This window comes from Cynocephalus volans, chromosome 3, assembly GCF_027409185.1.
Source record: "Cynocephalus volans isolate mCynVol1 chromosome 3, mCynVol1.pri, whole genome shotgun sequence".
Taxonomy (NCBI): Eukaryota; Metazoa; Chordata; class Mammalia; order Dermoptera; family Cynocephalidae; genus Cynocephalus; species Cynocephalus volans.
The window spans coordinates 69414243-69437643 of record NC_084462.1 but is presented as its reverse complement, the minus strand read 5'-3'; the positions used below and the strand labels follow the sequence as shown (position 1 = coordinate 69437643).

Here is a 23401-nt window from a genome sequence, read left to right as displayed (position 1 = left end):
CTGGGACATGACTAGTCACCTAGAGAGTACATTTATGAGCTTCCTGTGCAGATAAATATAGCCAATTGACTTTGCTCTTATCAGTGGAATATGAATGAAGGGTTATCTCCCATTTCCAAGTCTGGGCCTTAGACTTAGGGCATATGATCCTCTATGCTCTCTTTCCCCTTCCTGCTAGCTAGAACACAAATATGACTGAACTCTGCTTCAACCATGTAGTTGAGGAAGATATCCAGAAGAAAGTGGAGCAACAAGATGGGAAGGATGTAGCTTACAAATGACCATGAGTCACCTGTCAAACTACTCCACTCATCAATTATTTTAATAAGCAGCTGATATTGGAGTTCTTTTGTTATAGCAGCTTAGTCTCCATCCTAATACATCTACTGAACAAATATTAAGATTTCAAGTTGTACCAGTTTTAAATACAAGGATAATAAAGTATATAGTAACCTCTAGGTCATTGTGAGGCTCAAATGGTAGTGTATGTAAAAATGCTTTGCAAATAATATTGTTCTATACAAAATAAAAGAGAAAAAATGCATTGTGTGAGGAATTAAATTATCATACACATAAAATGCAAAAAGAAAAAACTAAAAGAAAAGATACAAAAATTTGAAGGAAACTTTAACTATAATACATATTTAATGCAGACCACTTTAAACTACTGCAGATATTCCATATAAATGAAAAGAGAAGGTAGATTGTTTTCTTCCCTTTAGCCCTCTAGCAAACTGCAGGAAATTCAGACTTAAAAGAGTCAGACAAGAGGTCTGGCTATCTTACATTCCAAAAATACCTAAATATCTAACTTTTTTCAAAGTACTTTATGATACCTAAAGAATAATGCAGATAAATTTAGACACACAATTATGATTAATAAAATCTGTAAAATTACTAGCATAAATCTATGACATCTCTAAATCAAAACCACTACCACCATTAATTAAGGAAATAATATACGCCAGGCACTATTTATGATTTAATTATAACTACTTATTGCAGTAGTATTATTAACGTCATTTTGCAAATAAGAAAAATGAAGTTCGGCCATGTTGATTAGGTAAACATAGTTTTTAAGAAAGAGAAGTCTTCCTCCTTCCTTTTTTTCCTTTTTTTGTTTTTGATCCAAACCTGCAGACTCACCTCCTTCCCATTTCTCCTACCAATTCCAAACATAAACACACACACAGTACTTGAAGCTCCCTGAGAGCAGGATTATGGTTTACTTATCTTTGTACCTTTAGTATCTAACAAACTGACTAGCCTGTAAATAATGGTCATATGAATCTTTTTAAGCTGCACAATCTAATAAACTTCAAATCTGAGTACACAAAAACTTTTTAGTATTCTGTGTTTCTCCATGAATTATACAAACATATACATGTTAAAACCCCAGAAATTAATTTAAATGACTAGACATTTTAATGAATATTTGTTTGTGGCCAAGAGAAACTTTTACTTTACCTGCATCATGAAGTGCAGTTCTTCCCTGCAGGTCTGCATGTTCAGTGGGACAATTGTACTGTTAAAACATAGAAACTTAGTAAACCAGGAGAATTTTATTTTAAAATTAAATATCCAGACTCAAATGAACAACTGTTACTTAATCTTAAAATATCCTACTTATCAAAGAAACTAAAGACTATTAGACAATGCACTAAATATTGTGACATAAAACAAATATAACAACATTATATAATTGTAAATTAACAGTTTTCCACCAAACAGGAAACATATGGTTCATTACAATAGCTGCCATATAGAAAATATGTTATTGTTTGGGATTTTTCCAGCAAGAGTTAAAACTTGAACCACTGAATCAGAAAAACAAATGAGTTCTGCTGTGAAGCACAGTGGCAAAAATATTTATGGAAATATATGACTGGACCGTTTGACTGAAACCTTAATTCAGGCAACTTGTTCACAGAATTTTGTGACTGCCTGATAAAAAAGTTTATCAAATGATATTAATATTATGTAATTTGAGTTATCTGTGTTTATACAGAAATATATAGATCCCATGTTGAATTACTTTATCTTATGTCATATTCAGGACAACAGAAAATTCCAGTCTCCAGCTAATGTCAACAGGAAGGTCAAGTCTTTGTTATTTATTTTTAATACACTGAGTTATGCAATTCACTTCCCTCAGAGTTTTTCCTCTTTATTGTTCACATTCCTTAACAAGTGATGGAAAAATATATATAAGCTAATAGTCAAAGTTAGCCTACCATTTTCTTTGATCTCAAATTCCAAAAACACATTAAAAACACATTTATTATTGTAGTCAAAAATAATAAAGCTAAACTATTAACCACTTCTACTACCTGTAAAAGTTTTTGTAGGCATAATGCATGTCCATACTTAGCAGCCAGGTGAAGAGCATTTCTCCCTGTAAAAGAAATAATTTAAAATACATGTGAAGGATTATGTTCTTCATTCATGAATTTTCATAGAAATATTATTTTTTTCCAAAATTAACTGACAGGATACTTAATTTGTAAGCAGGCTTTAAGTTTCTAAGCTGTTTCACCTAGTTTGAAATTTTAATAGGAGATAATGTACACAATAAAACAATGAAGGTAGGAAGAAAAATTAATCATACAAGTCCATAAAGAGCAAGAACTTTGTCTTATTCACCACTGTATCTCCAGCACTTAGAGCAGGGTCTGAGACAGAGTAAGTAATTAAATACTGGCATAAGGCAGAGGGGAGGGAGAGAAAGAGAAAAAGAGAATGAGGAGAGGCAGAGGGAAATAAATTCCTAGATTTCAAATAGCATTTCCAAATAGGCAGTGTGGACACTGAAAATGGAGAAAGCTAAGAAGTATAAGTCACAGAAAGGGTATTCTCCAACTAATTTTTATGTTTCACATAAAACTCAGATTTCATTCTGAGACTGTGTCTCTGAAAAATCACACAACTTATTCAAATACAACTTGTATTAAAATGTGCAATTTTAAAGGAAATGCCAAAGGGAGTAGGGAAGAAAGGTTACCAGATAATCTGAAAAGTTAACTCTGAATACTGGAAAAAATAAACTTGCAGAAAACATCTTACCTCCAAACACTATTTTTCCTAATTTTATTTTATTTTTTTTCCTTCACACATACTTCTCTATTGGATGGTAAAAGACATAAGGGTTTCACCAGGCTATTCCAACTTCCAGTCTTTAATGCTCTTAATTTCCCTCTAACCCCATAAACTTAAAACCTAATTTGACTTCATAAGTAGACTTTTCTACTAGAAAAGTAGTAATATATGTTCTATTTATCATGGATGAACAAATAAATTAGCTTTTCAACTTTCGTTTAGTTTTGTATGAGTTTAGATAAATGGATAAGTTTTCCTGGGTCTGATCACTTCTGTGTAACTGACTAATCAGGTTCTAGAACAAACCACAGTGAGTCCAGGTCTTTAAACAGGTACAGGTACAACATATTCAGCCATACCCAAACATGCTCTAATTACAAATGAGTCAGAAGTTATCATTTCAAATTTCAATTTGCTACCATTCGGACAAATTTCTTAGAAACATTTTACTTCATGAGGAGTAACTAAAATAACTGACATTTACACATGAAGTAGAGATAGCATTGAGTGGGGATAGATGAGTTAGGAACAGTGGTGACAGTCCCTAAGGTTCAACAAAATGCTACAGAAACTCAGTTACATAAAAATGTCATGTCAAGCCTAAGCAAATGCCAAATCCAGCCGCTTGAGATATGACAGCAAAAAAATCAAGGAACTATCAGATCTGAAGCACACAAATATGAATTACACCAACGGTGCATACCTGCTAAGACCTAAGTCACGAATACCTCTAAACAGCACTAAATTGAAATCTGATCATTTTAAATATTCTTCTGTACTAAATAGGAGTTAAGATAATATAAATTTTTTTGATCAAATTTTTATCAAATATCCATATCTGGATTATAACAGACACTACAGCAATTAAGAAAAGGTCCTTGTCCTCAACATAGGACAACTCTAGGGATAAACATAATAAAACAAATCAAATCAAAATATAACTAAATTGCGGCAAAATGTATGTTCAGATGCAGTATATGAAATAATGTCTGCTGAGCTTAGGAAGGCATTTGAGCTTGGTATGCACTGAAGCAGGGAGGGCAAAAGTCACTGGATTAGCCTCTAGGCAAAAATGTCCAGAACAGAAAGAACACAGACAAAAACAAGAAAGATACTTGTTTGAATTGGAATCAGCACAATAAACAAAGTCTTAAGAGACGTGAAGAGGTATGGTTAGTCCAAAATTGCTACAAAAATAATTTATCTACATTAATGGAAAGTATGTATGAGTATAAGCAACAAATACATTTCTTTGCTTGTTCAAAAGTGGCAGGTAAATTGAGTTGGGTGTTCAACTTAGAATTTGATGTATTTTTAGGTAAAGATTTTCCTCACCAACTCAATTGTGATCTCTCTGTCTCCCTCTCCCTCCCTTCCATTTCTACAACACAATGTTGGTTAACAGTAATGTATTTATTTGCCCATATATGGAGTCATAAGATGACATATTAAAGTTGTTAAAAAAAATTCTCTGTTAAAAGATTCTCTGTTAATTCTCTGTTAAAACTTCTGTTGTGAAAAAATTTTTTCAGGAAACTGAGAATGGTTATCCTGATTAATAGAAAATTAACTCTCATTGAGGAAAAGCAATAGCTATATTTGGATACTTAAAGATCTACCTTTGATGTGCAAACTTATGCTGTAAGATTTTAAAGGACAAACATAGGTATGACTAAGTGTAAGCAGAAGACCAAGTAAAAAAGAGATTCCAACTGTCTATAAAATTTTGTTTTTATAAATATAGCTAACCAAACACAGAATGGGTTCCCGGTGAAGCATAACTGTTAAGAACACAGACTGTGACTGCAACATATCTACGTAAGGGCCTTGAGCAAGTTACTTAACAGCTCAGTACCTCACAACCTTAAGGGGTTGATATGAGGATAGGAATGAGATAACATATATAACGCACTGAGCAGTGTAGCTATATAAACGTTATGTAAATGTCAGCTATTCTTGTTATCATTATTGTTGAAGTTGTTGTTATTATGAAGCAGTTAGTTCTCCATCACAAGAAATGTCCAACCAACTGCCAAAAGACCTCACTCTGTACAGGATTCATATACTCCATAGTACATGAATATAAACTAAATCGCCCCTAATGTTTCTTCAAAATCTGAGATTTTAGGATCCTGTAACACTACTAGACTTCAGATCTCCAACTGCTTGTCAGTCAACTAATCCTTTCTCCTAAATTCCCTATACTGTACTTGACCTCTCCCCACAATGACAACTCAGAAGTAAACTTTTTCTCAAATATTTAAAAACAGAAAGTTTAAGGACTTCTATTTTTAAATCACATTAGATCTGATTAAGAGTATTAGTATCGGACACGGTTTGTATCCTGTTTAGTTTTGTAATTGACTATGGAAGCAAACATACCTGCAGTGTCACTGGTTGTAATATCAACTCCATGTATAAGGATGGCATTCAAACACTCGAGATTTCCCTTTGAGGCAACAACATGGAAGCTATACAAAAGAAAATAATTGTTATGCCATGGAAACTACCAAAGGTCAACTTAAATGCTACACTAATGTCACCCTTTATTCAACACACACACACACATACACACATACACACATTTTAAGACTACATTAGAACACCTGTATATTTAATACAAGAAAAAAAGAAACCTATGCCATTTACATAACGGGCCAATACTTTCTAGGAATACCTTCTTAGAACCAACATTCTAATGTTCAATAGTCTTAAATAAGAAAAAATTTATACTATAATATCATTAACTCTATACTTTATTATTTAAATAGCAAAAGCACTGGTGTTTGGAGCTTAATAAGTGCACTGAAAAATATCTATCAGATTATTTTGTTTAGTTTAAAATACACTGAAACTGCAAGAACAAATGAAGTTACAGCACTGCTGAGGCCAAAGTTCAAAACGTCTATCCTTCTTTTTAGAATTATCAAACTAAACCTCACATTTAAAAAAAAGGCCTTCAAAACAAGCAAAACTACCCTTAAAAGACACAAAAGAACTGGTGCCTTCTTCTTCCCAAACAGTACCAATGATTACCACCTAATTCTTCCTTTCGCTCATAGACTGTATGATTGGTTGAATAGGCATAATTGAACAAGTTTCTTGATAAGGCAAGTCGAGCCTACTTAAAAAACTAACTTTAAGCCTCAAGTATTCAAGATGCTTAGTTAACAATATTCTCTTATCTCTTTGATCATCTAATATTTTATAAATCAACATTTACAAAAATATTTTGTATGCAGTAAGAGCTAACATTGACCAGTACTCCACCAAATCCAAACTGGTAAACATAGTGGAGTTCTTGGCAAAAGGACTTTGAACTCAGGTTGAAATAGAACTGAGACCCTAAACAAGTACAATAATCATTGTGAAGATACCAGGAGACAAAAGTTGTGAAAATGCTCAGCAGGCTGCCTGGACACAGACAATGTGTATCACATTCCCAGCAGGGGTCTTCCCTACCCATACTGTTTAAAAATTCATGTTTCTCTATTCCCTGAAACTTTAGTAATCCTAGTTCCCCCTACTCTGCCTTTATTATTCTATATAGAACTTAACATTTTATAATATAATATATAAATGCATTACTTATTTTCTTTATAGTCTATCAATCTCTTTCCACTCAACAGCAAACTCAATGAAAGCAGGGATTTTTGTCTGTTTTGCTTCCTATTATATCCCCCAAACCAATAACAGTGCCACATAGATGGTGGACCCTCAGATATTTGAATAACAAAATGCTTGGAGACAAAATCTGAAGATAGCTTGCAAATTCACTTCCAAATATTACAACATTCAGTCACATGACTCTATTAGTATTATGATGGACATAAATGCAAACTAGAGACCAAGCTCTACTAAGTAAAGCAAGTTTGCATACAGTTTGAATTAGAGAGAAAGATGCTTCTGGTAAAACAAATACAGTGTTCTCAACATCAGATTAAATAGCCATAAGGCTTAAGGTATCATTTAATCTCTCTGCAACAATGCAGTATGGAATTATACTATGCAATGCACCATTAGAACCTTTTGGGGAATGCCAATTTCCTTCCAGCAAAAGTATTCAGTCTCCCAAAGATCTTGAGGATATCATTTTTTGTTTGTTTGCTTATTTTCATTTCTTAGCCCACAAAATTTCAAAGATCTCTTTCTTCAAAATAGATCAGCATTATACTTATGATGTACTGAAGAGCAGAAATCACAACAAATCTACAATGCATTATTAACGCTGGCTAGCTATAAATAGTAGATGCTCCAGAAAGAAGATACATTAATCATTACAATGTATGCAAAGAGTTGTAAAGGAAATTTGAAAAACTGCTTTATAGAAATACTCTTTTGCAATAAAAAAATCAACTCTAAGTTTTCTTTTTTTAAAACAAGACATGGACTTCTGCTTCCATAAAGGGAGATATAGGTAATTTGGACAAACACTACCTCTGTAGATAACTCGAAAATCTGCACAAAATATGACAACTGCTTGAAGGCATCACTGAGCTACAAGGTAGGAAAAAATTACTAAGCCAGGATGCAAGGAAGGACAGAGGCCCAGAGAGGTGAGCTTAGTATTAAAGGCCACTTTTTCCCTAGGAGCATTTGCTGATTTCAGAGAAAACAGTTGGGAGGCTGAATCACATTTTGACAGCCCTGAGTGGATGGTGACACTGGAATTGGAATCCATAGCTCTCCGAGTGGCATCTCTGGTAAACCTGCCCCATTTCGGGTTGGGACTTCAAAGGGTTGTACCACAGGAGAGAGGTGAACAAGAAGAAAACAGATCCTTGCAGTGACTATGGCTAGGCTTAAAATAACTCATTTTTGAAACCACATTGGGGGTCAAGAAGTACATGTCACTTTTCTATTAAATTTCAAAATTAAAAACAAAAAAAAATCATTCAAAATAAAATTGTTTTTGTAATTACAGATACAGTAATATAGAAAATTTTTAACATGTCCTATACTTGCCTAAACACAAAATGCTTTAATTAAGCAGATTGTGTGTGTGAGTAAAAGAAGGGAAAATCTGCCTCATACAGTGAAAACCTCATAGACTGATACCACTCAAATGTTTAACAAATTAAAGTTCATAGTACAAGTTACAAAAAAAAATTTATAACTCTATTAACACAAATAATCCACTCAAAACTGATCCTTAGATCAAAAAATCCAAACCAAAACTCAAGTAACCATTCATTCAAAACTTTCAAAGTACGGATGGGCAGAATTAAAGAAATAAGGTTTCACTTTAGAGCTTCATCCCAAGAAGAATCCTTTCATGTTTAAATGTCTTAATATTTGGGGAAAACGAAACATGAAAAACACTCATTTACAGATATTAAATTTTCACTATTTATACTGTGAACCCTATGAATAGCTTAAAATTCAGCAAAAAATAAGGGCAGGTCTCAAAATAAACAATTTTTCTGTAGCTGTCAAATTGCTACTTGATAAAATTGAAACACTATATAAACTTGAAACTTTCCAGACTTTATTGCTTTTAAAAACTACTTAATTTATAGTTATGCTTTGCTATCTTTACTATATTTAAATAAGCATTCCAAGGTAGTAACCCATATCAGACATCAACTATTCATTTCCTAATATTCATTTCTATATTTAGTACCTGGCTCCCAGTTATAATATTCTAAATAAACTCATGCAAGTATAAGTCTAAGAGGAATTTTAGGAAATGAGACTTTTCACCTCTAACTTTGGAAGGGCTCCCAGGTGACATTGTAACTGCTATAATTATAAAGGGTCATAACAGAACCTAGATCTACCCTTTAACCCAAATGCTCTCTGCCTTTAAAAGGAAGAAAGTGATGATGATTTGGGAAGGGTGGGGGAAAGACATATGGCTTATAAGCATATAAACAAGCCAATAGTCTTCCTCAGTTACACAAAAACAAAAGGGCAGAATCACTACCTGTGTCTCGCTAAGTCATACTAGTTATTCTTCCTCATTTCTACTCTAAATTTTTTCATTTAAACTGAATAATGAATAAAAATGGATTGGGGGTTGGGGGAAAAGACAGTGACTTTTCACAAGATTAGGCCAAATTATTTAACCTCTATAAACTTTTTCCTACTTCTTTTATAGGACGGCTTCCAAGATCAAATATGATAAGGAATATGAATTTATATGAGCTTATAAACACAAAATTACCAAATAACTGCAGGCTATGATTTGCCATAGGGTCTAAACAACTAGACTACTGGATAGTATTCTAATGTTCTGTCTCTATATTGGAAATCTTTTAAACTGAAAATGATTATTAGTTTGTTTGAAAGATTTTATAGTGCAGGTTTTGGTAAAGTTTTTTTAATAAAAAGTTGATAACCACAATGCACAAATTTCATTTGAATCCCAAGGTTCTACCCCAATTCCCTTCAGACATGCTTTTATCATCAGTAATACTTACGCAGATCTGCCTTCCACATCTAGTTTGACGGGACTGACCCCCTTTTTAGCAAGGATTGAGGAAACTTTTTCTACATCCCCCCTTTCTGCTGCTTTCATCAGTCGGTCATCATATTTGTTCCAATCTGCTGCATGCTACAAAAAGAAAAGAAAACATAACATACTATATTAGTAAGATTTTCTAAAAAAGGAAGGAAAAAAGAGAAAGCAGTACTGCACATCACTTATTTTTCAATTACATCCCAAATTTTCTTCTCCCTGCTGTGCTAAATTCACTAGAAGAGCAGAGTTATAAACCTTCCCCAAACACATGATATACAACAAATATATTATACGATATTTTTAAGAAAAAGAATGTTTTTCATATTCTCTGCCCATTCCCTTCGCCTTCATGGAAAAGAAACGAAAGTAATAGTTGTTGAACACCTACCCTGTGCCATGCATGAATGTTTCAAACAACGCTAATAAACTAAAATTATCATCTCCATTTAACAGATGGCAAGATTCAAGGCTCTGGGGGCATTAAATGGCTTAAGTGGCCAAGACCAACCATGACTTCTATAGTTCCAAAACCGGTGTGCTTTTCCTATCTCCTAACTCACACTTTCAAATTTGGCTCTGCTCACACATCTCCCAGAACCCTGAGATGCAATGGAATTCAGTATACACTTTAAGAAACTATTCATTCGTTCCCTCCCTTTATTTAACAGGTACTGCTGGAAATATATTTTGGGAGGCAAATTATGTACACGCACATATATACATATTCAACAGAGAAAGCAATCCACTATGCTTATATGTTAGAATAAAAAGAAACTTCTACATAGGAAAAAAAAAAGACTAAAAAAATGATTCTAAAGTATTAACTACTTCAAATCCTAAAATAACAGGATTACAGGTGACTTTTAGTTCTACTCTTTTATATTCAACATGTATTGCTTTTGTTAAAAAAACAATTAATTTTAACAAAAACTTGTGCACATGTATTTAAAAGGAAAAGATCAAAGGCAGTTTCTTTAAATAGGAGAATGTATCACATAATATACATTTTAATTGTATCAAGGTTATCTTTAGCTTTGATTGCAGGAAATATATTCAAGACATTCTGAAGCCAATAACTTGGATCTTTTCTCAGGAAGCAGAAATGTCAGCGCACAGAACTAAAGTACATGTTAATTAAACAGGTAAGATTTTAACTCTTTAAAATATGATACCAACTTACTGCTAAATTTTGTGCTAAATCAGTATTATTTCTAGAACAAAAAAAGATCTACATATTTTTCATTTAAATTACAAAGTGAATCATATGCCCACAAATACCACAACAAACCTCTGGGGGAAAAAACTGAATTGCTTGCATATTCTCTAAATGTTTTATCATTGTGATTATTTTATATCTACTATCCCCTCCAAACCAAAAAAGATTTTAAAAAGTCATCATCAATTTTCTAATAAGCAACCCACGGATTAAAAATGAATATGGAAATTGAATGTGGAAAAAAGATAAATATATTACATTTTAACTCACTCCTGAAATTTAATATTTTAATGGAACCTAGTTCAACTACCTTATCTCTAAATTAATTAAATTTGGTGATGAACACACTTCCTAACTTCAAAATCTTAAACTGCCAACTATGAGTAGAGAATAGCCCTACTTATTGCCTCAAAAACTAAACTACATTTTAGGCATCACTTTTCTTTAGCTTGAAAACAAAACAAACAAACAAAAAACAATTTACTGACTCTAATTCGGGGAGTGGTAGTAGATGTAGGTTTAAGAAACATTTTGTTTTCAAATGCCTAAGGAATTAAGTCATGTTTAGCTCACAAATACTCGCTCTAAATTATTAGTTTATATAAATTAAAACAATCTCAACTTTATTTCCAAGTAAACTTGATGGTAAAGAAAGAAGCTACTGAAATAACTAAAAAGTTGTAAAAATCCAAAAGTAGTAAAAATCCAAAAGTAAGGCTTCTTAAAAGACAACTAAATGTGATTAAAATCTCATATTAGCATATGATTTTCAATTCTACTCCACTAAGCACCGTTTTCAGTTCTGGTCCAATGTCAGTTAACAGTAACACTGCTCAATTATTAAGATTCTATCATGTGCTTTTTAAAACCCTAAAAAGAAACAAGAACCTTTGTTTTCTATCATTGACCCCAATCTGTTAATCAAGTAAATCAGGAAGAAATAATAATACAAAGAAACAAAAATTAATAAAACAGTAGCACATTTTAAAAGAACACAGTTCAGAAAGCCTAACAGAATCTTTTGTTCTACTGTACTACTAGAATACCTACTCTGTTATCCGGAGCACAAGAAAACCAACAGTTCATCATAGACACGATTTAGTCTCTTGTGGCTAACAGCAAACTACTTTGCATTAAGTTACAAATCTCTGTAGCTCACAAAGCAAGTCCTCAGACAAACTCCTAACAAGTGACTCATTCCCTCACATGCTGTGCTACACTTAGCTTGGGTCTCTAACGATATTTTCGTCATCTTCGGGATCCTTTTTCGCCTTCATAATGCTCGAAAATTATCTTCCTTGCTGCGCAGCACTTGATTAAGAGCAGCCCCAAGTCAGGTACTGTAACTCCTCCTATTTCTTATTCTTTAGGAGCTGTCTTTCAAAGTTGTCCCTTTCAGGGACCCCACTGGACAACTTGAACAGCACTCTGCATCCTGCTGCCTCAACATTGCAACACACATGCCACAGTGGATGATAAAACTGTCCACATCCAAATTGTAGTCTGTCTCCCATTGGGTAGGTTCTATTTTAGATTCCATAGGACTTAACAGCTGAGTGATAGAAAGGAGCAGCTAAGAATATATTGTAAATGCATGCTTTCCCTCTGAGTAATAAATTTCAGGTCTACTGGGGAAAATGACAAAAACATATTGTAAAATGTGCTTATGTATCAAAACAACTTGTGTGGCACAATGACAACATTGTTAAGAGTCAAATTTGGTTATCCCACAAAACAATATTTAAAACCAGTTTCACTTTCAGGATTATCTAACATGAAGTTATAATAGCCTTGACAAACAGAACACAAAATTCTATTTTAAGCAAATGTGTCACACTTTAACTTAAGGAAACACACAAACACACGCACCCAGTAACACTTTCAAATTTTCTTCCTTTTATTTCATCTCGCTATCAGTCTCATTCTGCATACAACCAGGTTTCAGCTTACAACTGCTGCCAGTCTGTCTCCTAGCATGTTAAATGAGAAGAGCCAGAGGCACTGCCAAGACATTAAATATAATACATCATGATAAATAGTTTTCAACAAATTTAAATTTAACTCAGTACTCTTAATTTCCAAGTTTAGCACCCTGCCTGATATGACAAGTAAATATTTTATTAGTGGAAAGTCAAATTATCTGGATTCAGTGCATTAAAAAAAAAAATGAACAAATTAAATACTAAAGGAGGCAAATACATTAAACACTGGGCTACACTATAAATAAAACTACATTTAGGGACAAAGGAGACAACTTCTCCACATTCTCCATGATATCCATACTTGTACAACATTCCATACATAACCAAGGCCAGTACACTCACAAGCTCAGAGTGTTTTTTACCATGTTCTAATTACCACAATAGCATGAAAATAATTTACACTTCCTCCAAAAAGACACATTCAAGAAAACTGCTTCATGGGAATGCAAAACATTCCAAATACAAGTGTTTATAGGAAGGAGGTAACTGCTATACATCATGCTGTCAGTTAAAAATTCAATTATGAACTTCAACAAGAAATCCATTTCCTACTATTTAAATGTACAACATAAGGCCCATATACTAATTATAAAATATATAAGATCACATACCATGATGTATTATTTTTGGAACAATGTTTTTTCCCCAAACCACATGTAATAACACAATGGAGACTCCACCCAGTCTATCTCACCCTTCTTCAGAGGAAATCTGTGATAGAACTCAGGCCCTGTCCTTTGGTTAACAAAGCAAGCACATTCTTTCTAGAAATAGGACAGCAAAGGCAAAGGAAATAAAAAAGAAGGGAAAACTTGTAATGAGTAACAAATGCCATATAAGGAGCTGTCTATGCTCAGGAGATGGGATTTATGTGTCCTAGCGTACTATGGCTGTCCTGAGCTGCCACCTCCCCAGCCTCTGTGGCTTAATCTCCTGCTCCTACTCTCACACCCTTCTATTTCCCAAGAGCCCTAACTAAATTCCTGCCTTTGCGTTCCCCTTTGCTGTAAAAGTTTCTCCCTCCCCTTCATTCAGATTCTTCTCAAATATCATGTCCTCAGAGAGGGCTCCTCTGTATGTAAACAGCCCCTCCAACCCACCACTCTTTACCCTCGTACAGTTTTACTTTTCTTCAGAGTGCTTATCAGTATCTGCCATTATATCATATATCACATATATGTTATATGTATGATACCATATATTTATTGTCTATCAGCAGCCCCTCTAATTTGACAAGATATCTAAGATCTCTACTATGTCTGATTTGAAATTATAAAACTGAATTTTAAATCAGTAATTTAGTAGTCACCAGATTCTTACCTATGTTAAGGACCAAAATCCAACTCTGCTTCATGAATCCTCTTTTCTCTTGAACTAAACTGTTAATTAGGCCAGATCTGGAATACACATTTACTAGTGACATTGTTTCTCTCAATCAACGGTCCACATTCAGAAAATAAATATCTATTGACCTGAGATGACTGCAGGAAGGCATGAGTGGCTCAGTTGATTGTAACTGAGCAAACCCTACTCCTTATAAAAGATCCTTCTTGAAACTTATCTCCTATACATTTACACCTCAAGTCTTTCCTCACCACTCTATGAATCCCACTGAACTCCTCAGAAAGCACTGTAAATAATGGTTGACAAATATGTTTTGGAGTCAGGCAAAACTGGGTTCAGACTCCAGCCCTGCTACTTACCTGCTGTGTACAAGTGGGAGAATTTATTTATACTTTCTAAGCCTCAGTTCCCTACAAAGCAAGGACAACAATAGAGAACTTATCTATATAAAATCAAATAGCTAATGCATATGACAGATCTCAGCACTGTGTTTGGCAGATATTAATGTCCCAAAATGGTAGACATTGGTGACTATTCCTAGTCAGAGACACTAATCAAAAGGAAATTCTTTAAAAAATTAACAAAGTAGTAAAAGAATTTCAAGCATTTATTCTGCCTTTCCTATGTTAACTGTAACTCAGAGTAACCAAATAGTTAATGTAGGTAAGTTTGTCTTTATAAAGGCATTACAACTAATAAAAAAAAAAAAATAGAATTTCACCATTTTGCAACCCCTACTCAATGGATCTAGGCAATGATCCTCAGTAGCTGCTAACATCACAAAAAGATAATCAAACCTTAAGCACCTATTGATGGTCATAAACACCACCACCCATTAAGCAGTCTAAGCAAACATTTAAAAATAAAAACCCAACCAAACCTCTAGGGCTAACAATTTACAAGAAATACAGGGGACTAAGGAACATAATAAATTATGTCACAAGGATTTCATCACAGGATGCAATCAGAAAGATCCAACATAGAGGAAACTATGGTTTCTTAAACAAAATATAGCAAGAAAAAAAGACAGAAGTGATAACTGTAGATTAAAAGTGACTTCAGAAACATATCAACCAATCACAAGACAGGGAACTTAAGTACACTGATTAAACAAACTACATCTTTAATAAAAACAATTGGGGAAATGTGACTATTGACTGGAAATTTGATGATATTAAAGAAATACAGTAAATTGAGGATTTTGGTGTAATATTATAATTATTTTTAAAACTCTATGTTATAAAAATACATAATGTAGGCCGGCCCGTGGCTCACTCGGTAGAGTGCGGTGCTGATAAAAATACATAATGAAATATTTTTAGATAAAACAATGCCTGGTATTTGCTTCAAAAATAATCAAAACAATCAGGTGGCAAATGGAATTCAACAGCACATTTGAAAGATTATTCATCATGACCAAATTAAACTTATTTCTAGAATGCAAGGATGGTTCAAGATATGAAAGTTAATCAGTGTAATACACCACACTAACAGGACAGAAATCACATGATTATCTCAATTGATGTAGAAAAAGCAAGATTTGACATCCTTTCCTGATAAAAACACTCAATGCACTAGGAATAGATGGAAATTAATTCAACATAATAAAGATCATATATGAAAATCCCACTCACATTATACCTAATTGTGAAAGACAAAAGCTTTTCTTCTAAGATCAGTCACAAGACAGAATATCCACTCTCACCATTTCTATTCCACATGGTACTGGAAGGCCTAGTCAGAGCAATTAGGCAAGAAAAAGAAATAAAACACTTCCAAATTGTAAAAGAAGTGAAATTATCTCTGTTTGCAGATGACATGATCTTATATGTTGAAACCTTAAAGATTCCACATACAAAACCTGTGAGACCTAATAAACAAGTTCAGCAAAGTTATAGGATAAAAATTAACACCCCCAAATCAGTTGCACTTCTATACACTAACAATGAAAAATCCAAAAACAAAATTAAGAAAACAATTCCATTTACAATAACATCAAAAAGAATAAAATACTTAGGTACAAATCTAACCAACTAGGTGAAAGACTTATACACTGAAAACTATAAAACATGTCTGAAAGAAATCAAAGAAGCCACAAATAAATTGAAAGACATCTCATGCTCATAGATTTGTAAGACGTAATGTTGTTAAGATGTTAATACTCCCCACAATGATCTACAGAGCAACAAAATCCCTACAAAATCCCAATGGCATTTCTTGCAGAAATAAAAAACCCATCCTAAAATTCATATGGAATCTCAAGGGACCTCAAGTAGGCAAACACTCTTGAAAAAGAAGAACAAAGTTGATGGGCTCACGATTTCTGATTTCAAAACATATTACAAAGCTACAGTTATCAAAACAGTGTGGTACTGGCATAAAGACAGATATATAAACCAACAGAATAGACTAAAGAGCCCAGAGATGAATCCTCATGTATATATTTACTCAAATAATCTTTGACAAGGGTGCAAAGAACACTCAATGGGGAAAGAAGAGTCTCTTCAACAACTAGTGTTGGGAAAACTAGATATCCACATCAGAAGAATGAAATTGGGCCCTTATTTTATATCAGATACAAAAACTGACTCAAAATGGATTAAAGATCTAAACTTAAGAACCAAAACTATAAAACTCCTAGAAGGAAACATAAGAGAAAAGCTTCATGACATTAAATTTGGCAATAACTTCTTGGATATGACACCAAAAGCATAGGCTACAAAAGCAAAAACAAACAAGTGAGACTATATCAAACTTAAAAACCTCTGTACAGCAAAGGTAACGATTGAGAGAGTGAAAAGGCCAGCTAAGAATGAGAGAAAATATTTGTAAATCATATATCTGATAAGGGACTAACATACAGAATAAATATTTTTTAAATCCTATGCTCAATAACAAAAAATAATAGTAACGATTAAAAAATGGGCAAAAGAGTTAAATAGACATTTCTCAAAAGATAATATACAAATGGCCAGCAAGCATATAAAAAGATGCTCAACATCACTAACTATCAGAAAAAAAAACCCAAAACCACAGTGAGATATAACATCACATTCATTAGGGTGACTACTATCAAAAAAGAAAAGAAAAGAAAAAAAGTGTTAGCAAGGATGTGGAGAAATTAAAACCCTTGTACACTGTTGGGATTGTAAAATGGTGCCACCACTAGGGAACACACATGGTGGTTCCTAAAAACATTAAAAATGAACTACCATATGATTTAGCAATCCTACTTCTGGGTATATATCCAAAGGAATTAAAAGCAGGGTCTCAAAGAGATATTTGCATACTCATGTTCATACCCACATTATTCACAGTAGCCAAGAGGGAGAAGCAACCCAAATGTCCATTGATGAATGAATGGATAAATAAAATGTGGTATATACATGCAATAAAATATTATTCGACCTTACGAAATTGATGAACCTTAAGGACATTATGCTAAGTGAAATAAGCCAGTCACAAAAAGATAACTGCATGATTCCACTTATATGAGGTACCTGGAGTAATCAAATTCACAGAAACAGAAAACAGAATGGTGGTTACTAGGGGATGGGAGGAGGGGACACGGAGAGTTGTTTACCACATACAGAGTTTGAGTGTCAAAAGATGAGAAAGTTCTGGAGATTCGGGTGCACAACAATGTGAACGTTCTTAACACTACTGAACTATACACTTAAAAATGATTAAGGTAGTAAATTTTATATGTGTTTTCAGCACAATTAAAAAATAATAAAAGAAATGCAATCTCTCATAATGCCATTAGCATGATTAATACTAATTAATAATCATTTCTTAAGAAAACAATCGAGATTGGGGGTGTGATGAAACAAGATTGGCCATAGATTAATAATTGTTAAAGTTGAGTTACAGGTTCATGGGAGTTTATTAAATGATCAACTTCTGTATATTTCATATATTATTGATACACTGTCCAATAAGTCTGGTTGATGCATAAATTTTTAAACTATATTAACACTTACCATCAAGGCCCTTCACTGAATCATTAATACGGCAGGAAAGGCAGCACCTCCTTTCCATTCTATCCTTTAACAACAGCCACCTCTCTGCTTTAAAAAGGAGCTATTAACATTTCAACATATAATGGAAGGTCCACAGTCATATACTTACAAGACAAGCCCTATAATATCAAATGAAAGCTTTCAAAAAAGAAGCGATAAGTTTTCTGAGGAGCATTAATGTTTATCAAATATTATAACAAATTAATTTCTATATCAGTTTTTACATTGGTTTGAGAAGAGGACATTCATCCAAGTCAGAATGCAACAAGCCAAAATATCTACGTTAAAAGACAAAATACAGTTGTTGCTATAAAATAAATATAATCTTCTAACATATATCATTTATTTCACAAGGTAGATCTAACTAGATGATAACTTTAAACTCTAAATCAACAGACAAAAAAAATCACTTGTTTTAATACTGATTCTCATATTAATATCAATTGTAAATTCATAACTTTTTCACAAATATGAAAATTTTTAATTTTAAAAGTAATGCTTGTTCAGTATAGAAACTCTAGAATACATTTACATTTATAAATAAAAATAGAGATAACACATAATGTCACCATGCAGAAATGACCATATTAAAAATTTTGTATATTAACTTCTAGTCTCTTTTCTGTTAAAAGGTCTAATCAAGATTTTGTTAAAACCTGTTTCACTCTAATACTGAATATTAATTTCAATAATAAGGATAGAAAGTCTCCTGAGAAGAAATTTATAGATGCAAATAAATAAGTAGACTTTAACACATATGCAAATCCATATAAAACACCTTCTATTTAAGGGATGGACAACACATCACAGCTAAAATGATTTGGTTTTCAGTTTTAGCCTAAAGGCAATTTTTGATACATTATCCAAAAGAAAAATACAGAGATGACAGCAAAACTTTCATAGAAAACTGCTTAAAGCCAAGAGGAGTCACACTGAAAATAAGTATCTAATTCATGGATATGAATTTTGGTGCCATGGACCCCTTCAAGAATCTAAAGAAAGCAATGGGTCCTTTTTTTAAAATTGCATATAAGTACTCTGTGAGACAGGACAAACCAAACTGCTTTTCCTACTCTCACACTCACCACAGAATACTTCTGTGATCAGATGCACGGAGGTTTCCCCCCACACACCAAGCAATCCAACAGAGGACAACAACTGGGTGTCCTACAATATAATTCAAATCTGACACTATCTACCTGGAAATACTGTCAGATCCCAGGGTTAATGACTTAGTCCCACAAGATTGCTGCAGCTCACCTCTCACTTCAGATGCCAATTGCAAGCCACAGGTTGTGACCTGTACTTCTGACCAATCTGCTATAAATCATGGTTTCCAGACCTCCTCCTCCAGTTTGATTAAATTGCCAGAGTGGCTCACAGAACTCAAGAAAACACTTGTTTACTCATTTATTATAAAGGATATTACAAAGGATGCAGATGAACAGTCAGATGGAAAAGATGCATAAGAAGAGGTACGTAGGAATGATATAGGAGGTGCTCAGCTTCCCTGGACTTGGGTCCCCAGGACACCATCTGGGTCACATGGAAAATTACTTTTGCCAGTTAGACCTATTTTTAGCACCAACAAGGGAAAATGAGACCAGGAGGGGCTGGCTTATGCAAATCCAGTGGCTAGGCATGCTCAACAGAGAGCATAGAATATTCTTGAATATGCCTGTACATGTGATAGGGTCTGACCAATGAACATGCTCCAGGAAGAGACCGACTGAGCATGTGCAAGACTAAATGTTACATAAGTGGGAACCACCCCCTTAACTGAATATTCATTAGATAGAGAAATAAAAGCAGGATCCCAGCAGAAGGGGGAGTTGTTTGCTCACTTTCCTGGAAGCAAGGCTAAGTTTGCTGGCTCAGGTGTGTATACTTTACTTTATATCCAACTTAATTTCAGCAAACAGCTGTTTATTCTCTTGAGCCTGCCTGCACTTAGTGAAGTTTAAGTATGTTTTTCTGGCTTTTGTTTAGACTTGATGTCTGTACTAAACTTACTTTTGTGTTAAACTTGGTGTAGACCCTGCTCAATCTCTGGAGCTATGCCACACTCTCTTTGTGGAACCTGTATTTCTTATCTGTTGTATTAAACTTATTCTCACTTTTTACTGTGACTCTGCCCTTGGATTCTTTCCTGTGGCAGAGTCAAGAACCTGGTAAGAGGACAGGGTTAGTTGAGAACAAATATCACACCTCCCCCCATAACCCCCACTCCGACCCTACCTCTGACATCAAGAAGGGGTGCAGAGTTTCTTTGCTCTCTCCTGGCTCACCATCCTTCATTCACCTTCACATGTGTAGCAACCAGGAAGCTCTTTGAACTCTGTCCTTTCTGGGTTTTTATGGAGGCTTCCTTACACAGGTATGATTACATCATTGGCCATTAATAATCAGCTCAACGTTCAGCCCCTCTCCTCTCCCTCGAGTTTGGGGGATGGGGCTGAAAGTCCCACCCTCTATCTACCTCGATCCTTCTGGTGACCAGCCCCCATCCAAGGTATCTAGGGGCCTCCAGCCAGCAGTCATCTCATTAGTATACAAAAGGCAGTCTTATCACTCTGGAGATTCCAAGGGTTTTAGAAGTTATGTGCCAGGAACCAGGGGCAAGGACCAAACTTACTTTGGTCCAATATCACAAGAACATATTCAGAAAAATTTACATTTATTTTCAAGGGGTTCACTGATTTCCTTTGCACAATATAGAGCCCATAAACCCCAAGATTAAAAAATATATATATATAGGTAAAGAGAAACAGCGAAAAAGTTTTGTCTTTTATATCACATTTATAAAGTACTGAAGAACTGCAAGATTAGATAATTATTAATTTGTTCAATAATAATTTACTGAACATCTATCTATAAAGGGTGTAGGGAAAATAGAATAATTTAATCAGGCCCCCTCGCCTTGGGTCTGGTTGGGGGGGGTGTGGCACATTCTTTGTAAAAAAGTTGTGTGTGGGTGGAGTTAGTGCACATGCACAGCACCACCAACTTGGCTGGCGTTTAGTGCCTTGGGCACCGCCCACACAGCCATGCTCTCGAACGGACAGTTCAAAGGACCTTTTTGCCAGTTACCTAGCTCATAGACCTGCATGTGAGGGGTCTGGTGACCCAGCCTGGCATGTGAAGGGTTTGTGACCCAGTCTGGATAATGGGCTTGAGGGGTCTATGAGCTCCAGACCCAGCCCTAGCTCAATAAAGGGATATACATATTTCCTTTAACATTCAAAACCATATAATCAATTAATATATACCAATAGTCACACTGAATGCTGCATGTACCATGGGGAACAAAACAGACATGATATCTGGCCTCAGGCAGTTCACAGGAATAAAACCCAGTCACTTTTCTCAACTGATCTCACAGTATAGTAAGGCAGACAGATACAAGGGTACTTCAAAAAATTCATGGAAAAATAGAATTGAAAGTTAATACAAATCTTTCTACGAACTTTTTGAAGATATTATACACTATGATAATAGCACAGTGATTACATGTATGGTACAGAAGAAGTTTAAAAGAGAGAAAATCAGAAAAGTTCTATAGAGAAGATGACTAAACTATCTACTAAAAGATTAGAAAATCACCAGGTTTGAAATAGCACCACAAATTAGGAAACTACAAAGACAACTTGTGGCCTTTTATGGTCTATGAAGCAGACCATATTCAAGATATAGCTATCAATTAAAATCTATACACAAATAACTCCCAAACGTATCTGCAACCTAGGCTTCTCAAAGCTCCAGGCTCATGGATGTATCTAAATACTTTCTCAACAATTCTTCTCGAGTGTTTTAAAAGTACCTCCAAGTCCCAAACCAAAAACATGCTCTTCCTCCTAAAACCTGATCCTATGCCAAGTTTCACTAACACAGCAAAGACCCACAGATCCATCTGGTTGAACAAGGCAGAAATCTTAAACTCAGTCTTGACATCTTCCTTTCCATGGTCCCCCATCACCAAGCTTACTGGCCTCACCTCCTCATTGTTACTGAAATCCATCCAACTCATCTCCATGTCCATCAACATTACCCTACTTCAAGTTAGCACCTTCTCTCACCAGGATGACTGCAATAATCTCCTAAATGGTCTGTCCATATTCATTCTAGCCCTTTTCCTTGTGTTCTCCACACTGCAGTGATTTTTCCAAAATGGGAATCTAACCATACTACCACCACCACCAACACTCCCTTCTATATACCCTGTCCCACCTCACCTAAAATCCTTCAGTAGCTTTCTACTGCTTTTTGAATAAAGACAAAATTCTTTGATGGAGCCTATAAATCCCTGCACAGTGTTGTCCCTACTTACTTACCACCTCAGCATCATTACATGAGAAGTTAACCCTGTTTCTCATTTTACAAATGCAGAAATTGAGTTACTAGGAGATTAGAGAATTTTGTCTGCTATAAGGCAAATGTAATTAGTTGCAGAATGATTAGAGATTTTTGTTGTTTTGATTTCTTGCCCAGTGCTCTTTCTAATTAAGCTATTTCTCTAATCATCTGAAAAAAATATTCAATGTAAAAATGAAAATATCTTTTTAAAATTTAAACATAACAAACTTAGATGTCCTTTATAGCAAAAAAGGATAAACACTTCCACATCTGCATATGAAAATTTTTATGAAGCACCTACTACATGTCAGGTATGGCACTGGGAATACAGCAGTGAGTAAGACAGCCAAAGTCTCTCTTCTAATGGAACTTTATGTTCTAATGGGGAAAGACAGAAGGCAAACAACTAAGAAAAACAAGAAACTATCAGATATGAATAGGTAAGGAGATGTGATAGAAATGCTGAGGACAGACCATTAGGTTGGGTATCAGGAAAGGTTGTTCTGAAGTAATCTTGCTGATGAGATCAGAATGACAAAGAGCCAGCCTGTGAAAATCTACATTTCAGACAGGGAAAAACTAGTGAAAGGAGCTTGGCATGGCTGAAAGAAGGCCAGTGCAGCTGATGCATAATGAGTAAGTAAGAGGGATCCCAGGAAGAGACTAAGGAAGAGAGGAAGGCAGGCACCACCAGATCTAAAATGTGGGAATCCCCATTTTTATCATAAACATTTTTCAGAGGGGACTTTGTCAAGGATGAAGGCAAATGCCTTATCATAAGTTTCTTTTGGCTATTTCTGAATCAAGTCTAAAAACAATAATTCATCCTGACATAGTTTTTTTCACTTCCAAGAATTTATATTGAGCAATAACCAGCTGAATCTTAACTTGCCTTGAAGTATTTACAAGATTAATCAATTATCTT

The 23401-nt window shown here is 34.4% G+C and overlaps 1 protein-coding gene across 5 annotated transcripts in view; it reads right to left on the bottom strand.

Moving 5' to 3' along the window:
- UACA (uveal autoantigen with coiled-coil domains and ankyrin repeats) overlaps window positions 1-23401 on the bottom strand; it is a 115181-nt gene that overhangs the window by 39854 nt on the left and 51926 nt on the right. For 2 of the 5 annotated variants that reach the window (XM_063089660.1, XM_063089661.1), the window contains exons 1-5: window positions 11826-12229; window positions 9519-9652; window positions 5479-5567; window positions 2331-2395; window positions 1468-1525 (exon numbers count right to left, since the gene is read on the bottom strand). In XM_063089660.1, coding sequence (XP_062945730.1) covers window positions 1468-1525; window positions 2331-2395; window positions 5479-5567; window positions 9519-9652; window positions 11826-11864 — 385 coding nt within the window. In that variant the 5' untranslated portion in view covers window positions 11865-12229. Of the gene's footprint in view, window positions 1-1467; window positions 1526-2330; window positions 2396-5478; window positions 5568-9518; window positions 9653-11825; window positions 12230-19383; window positions 19472-23401 lie in introns of those variants that run through there. The other 3 variants (XM_063089658.1, XM_063089659.1, XM_063089662.1) reach the window with 2 other exon arrangements.